Source organism: Typopeltis vanoorti, chromosome 13 (genome assembly GCF_054136105.1).
Source record: "Typopeltis vanoorti isolate ZY-2024b chromosome 13, IOZ_Tvanoo_1.0, whole genome shotgun sequence".
NCBI classification, from domain to species: Eukaryota; Metazoa; Arthropoda; class Arachnida; order Uropygi; family Thelyphonidae; genus Typopeltis; species Typopeltis vanoorti.
In genome coordinates this window covers 84167610-84170824 of record NC_143561.1, presented here as the reverse complement: position 1 = coordinate 84170824, position 3215 = coordinate 84167610, and the positions used below count along the sequence as shown (strand labels likewise).

Sequence of the window (3215 nt, the reverse complement as noted above, 5' to 3'; positions counted from 1 at the left end):
CAGTCAGAATGCATTTTTACCTCCAGGAAAACAAATCTTGTGCATCTTCTCGTTTACCACACCTCTAATAATCGAATCCACATACAATGGCACTTGGGGTCTTTTGTCACCTCTTTCATACCGACATCATTCATTTTTGTTTTCTTCACTCTTCCATATCTACAGTTCTGTTCATTTCACTCCACATCTGTTTCATCTCTTGGCTCATCTTCACCAACTCAGTTTTCAAATTTTGCATCATTTTATTGTTATCATTCTCTCTCTATTTTATTGCCAGTCATATATGCTTGTTTGCTGTGAATGGCACAAACTACCTTACCATTAATTGCATTCTGTTTTTTCAACACTTCCAGTACGTTCGTATTGCGTTTTTCATTCTTACTATCATCGATTGCTTTGTTCAGTAGATTACTTGTTTGCTTTTTTTTTTTAAACTTTTTTTTTTTTTACCAGTATATTGCTGCACTTTTATAGTGCCTCTCTTTGCTTTCAGATGAACACTCATCCAAGAATGCCACTTCTTGGGGTATTCTCACTACTAGCACTTTCAATTACTGATACATTACTGCCCAGTGGTGAACCGTTAACTTTGGGGGCCCTGGACTAACGCTCTTTGGGGGCCTATAAAACTAACCAAAATTAACCCAAGTTTGGGTTAGTTGTGGTGACTCATTTGCCATTTTGTCAAAAAACTGTTTTTTTTATCCTTTTTTAATAGAAAAAATTATAGGCAACAGACATTGAAGAACTTTTTTATTTTATTTGATGCACTTGGATATACAAATTTTTATATACAGTTATAATGAAAAAAGGTTTTGTATACATAACAAACATCGAACATAAATAAAAAATAAAATATATTACGTATTACTTTTAGTAACAAACAAAAAAACAAAACAAATTCTCACGTCAAGAATAAAGCCTAAGAAAAAAATAATAATACTTATTCTTAAAAATAAAATAAATAAAACATTCCAGGAGTTATATAATGTAAGTTTTTTTAATACATTAAAGAGACATTTAAAGAATAACTCTTCTGCATTTTTGCACTGCAAATTCTTTTATTTGATCATCACATTGTAATTCTTTGGTTAAATCACAGTTTATGGAAAGAATTGATAAATAATTTAATCTTTCATTCATCATTGTTGTCCTATATTTGTTTTCTATATAGGACATCCTGGAGAAGGATCACTTTGCCTCACAGCTGGTGATTGGCAAGGCGAAAAAAATTTTAAGATTGTATAGCAATTCGGAAAAACATTGACTAGTTTCTTTTCATAAATTAGCTTGAATATATCACTGCATGAGTCATGTGAGTCTGGCTTAGTGTGTAAGTAGGATTTTAATTGAATGCATTCATTGACTAAATGTTCGTCTATATCATCCGAATAATAATCAATAACATTACGTGCACTTTCCAAGTCAATATTTTCGATATTAATGATTTGCAAATCCATTAAAAATTTGAATCTTTTGCTAAATTCTTTGTAGACATGGCCTCTTCTGTTTAAATTCATAATCAACTTATCTAATGCAACGTATAGCTTATCCCATTTAAATTTTTCTGCTTCATTTAGTGAAACTTTCTCTGTAGATTTTTCCGAAAATTTTGAAGTAATACGTCTCTTTTTTAAATCGCTGTATTCTTTTTCCACACTAGTACTTAATTTTTTGGCTGTCTCCTCGTATTCATTTAGTTTCTGATCTGATTGTTCTCGTAAGTTGATCACGAATACTTCCAATGACGTAATCAATTTCTCACCTTCACATATGTCTAAGCCTGGGGTTTGAACTTTTTTGTTAACTAAATTGAATCTCTCTAAAATTTCTTCCCAAAAAACAGTTAAAATAGCAGTTTCAAGTTTTGCCAAATCATTATGTAATTTCTGTGCCTCTCTTTCAAGTTTCTCATCTATATTGTCACTAAACTTTTTTAATATGTTCATGATATCACTGTAACTATTTTTTAAAGCTCTAACAGCATCATCGTGACAAGACCATCTAGTCTGGCTTAAACCTTTTATCGAAAATTTTAGTTTTGTTTCACAATTTAGAAGCTCCCACCTATGGGTAGATGCAGAAAAGAAAACATATATTTGTTGCACTATTCCAAAAAAAGTTCAAAATTTGAGTTGCAACTTGAATCGCTTCTCCTCCAACTAGATTTAGGGAATGTGCAGCACACGGCACATAATCAGCGTATTTATTTTTTTTGTTTGAGATGTGCTTGCACACCATTGTATAAGCCGGACATATTTGCCACATTGTCAAAAGACTGTCCTCGACAATTATCCAATGGCAGTCCATTTTTTCTAGAAATTCTTGTAAGGAATTGAATAAAGATAGGCCAATGTGACTACAAATTTTGATGAAAGATACACATCTTTCATACACTTTTCCCTCAAAACAATATTGTACTATAATAGCTAGTTGGTCATTGCGGGACAAATCTTGTGTCGAGTCCATCACAATTGAGTAGTACTTTGCATTGTCACTATTTATTTCAGCTATCATTCTTTTTATTACTTGTTTTCCCATAATCTCTATTATTTGTTCATAAACTGTTTTTGATAAATACGAAGTGAAAGGCTTTGGTCGCAGTTCTCGTTGTTGGATATGTTTGCACATGAATGGATCGAACTCTGCTAGTAATTCCAGAGCCCCCATAAAATTACCATTGTGCGGAGAGCCAAATATTTCCTCATGACCTCTGAATGCTAAGCCTCTTACACTTAAATATTTCACAAATGCAATAACACGTTTTAGGACATTGTGGTAATATTCTGTATCTTTTCTTAGTTGCTCCTGCAACTGTGTGCCAATAACAGACTTATTTTCTTTATGTGTTAACCATACTAACAATGATTTCCTATGTTCATTAGAATTTTCGTGACTTTCTAAACATGGTCCTATATTTTTCCAGTCAGAGAATCCAGTTGTGTATTGAGAAGGGATTTCAGAGAAACGTTTGCACACTAGACAAAAAACACTTCCCATACTGGTAGAATAGCACAACCAAGACCTTTCCAATAATTGACCATTTTTAATTTTTTTCGCAAAGAACTTATTTGAAAATGATCTGTTTTGTTCTTTGTAATACCTTGTTGAAACTGGATATATATTTTTTGGATCTTTATTTTGGAAATAAGTCCTTTCATGTGAGAGACAGTGATTAAGACAATTATCATTTAGCTGTGTAGGCCACACACCTA

General features: G+C 32.3%; 1 protein-coding gene across 1 annotated transcript; it reads right to left on the bottom strand.

Annotated features, from left to right (window-relative positions):
- Window positions 1–1166: 1166 nt before the first annotated feature.
- Window positions 1167–3000, bottom strand: LOC150100322 (uncharacterized). The gene is made up of 2 exons (XM_090402636.1): window positions 2264–3000; window positions 1167–2067 (listed from the first exon to the last, which is right to left on the bottom strand). The coding sequence occupies exons 1-2, from the start codon at window positions 2998–3000 to the stop codon at window positions 1167–1169; spliced, it is 1638 nt and encodes a 545-aa protein (XP_090258762.1).
- Between the last annotated feature and the right edge of the window lie 215 nt (window positions 3001–3215).

Bases quoted from the DNA above. Each gene is read 5' to 3' on its own strand.
- LOC150100322 (XM_090402636.1), bottom strand. From the start codon at position 3,000: ATGGGAAGTGTTTTTTGTCTAGTGTGCAAACGTTTCTCTGAAATCCCT. The intron at 2,068-2,263 runs GCAAATATGTCC...ATCTACCCATAG, and splicing joins GACAGTCTTTTGACAATGTG to GTGGGAGCTTCTAAATTGTG.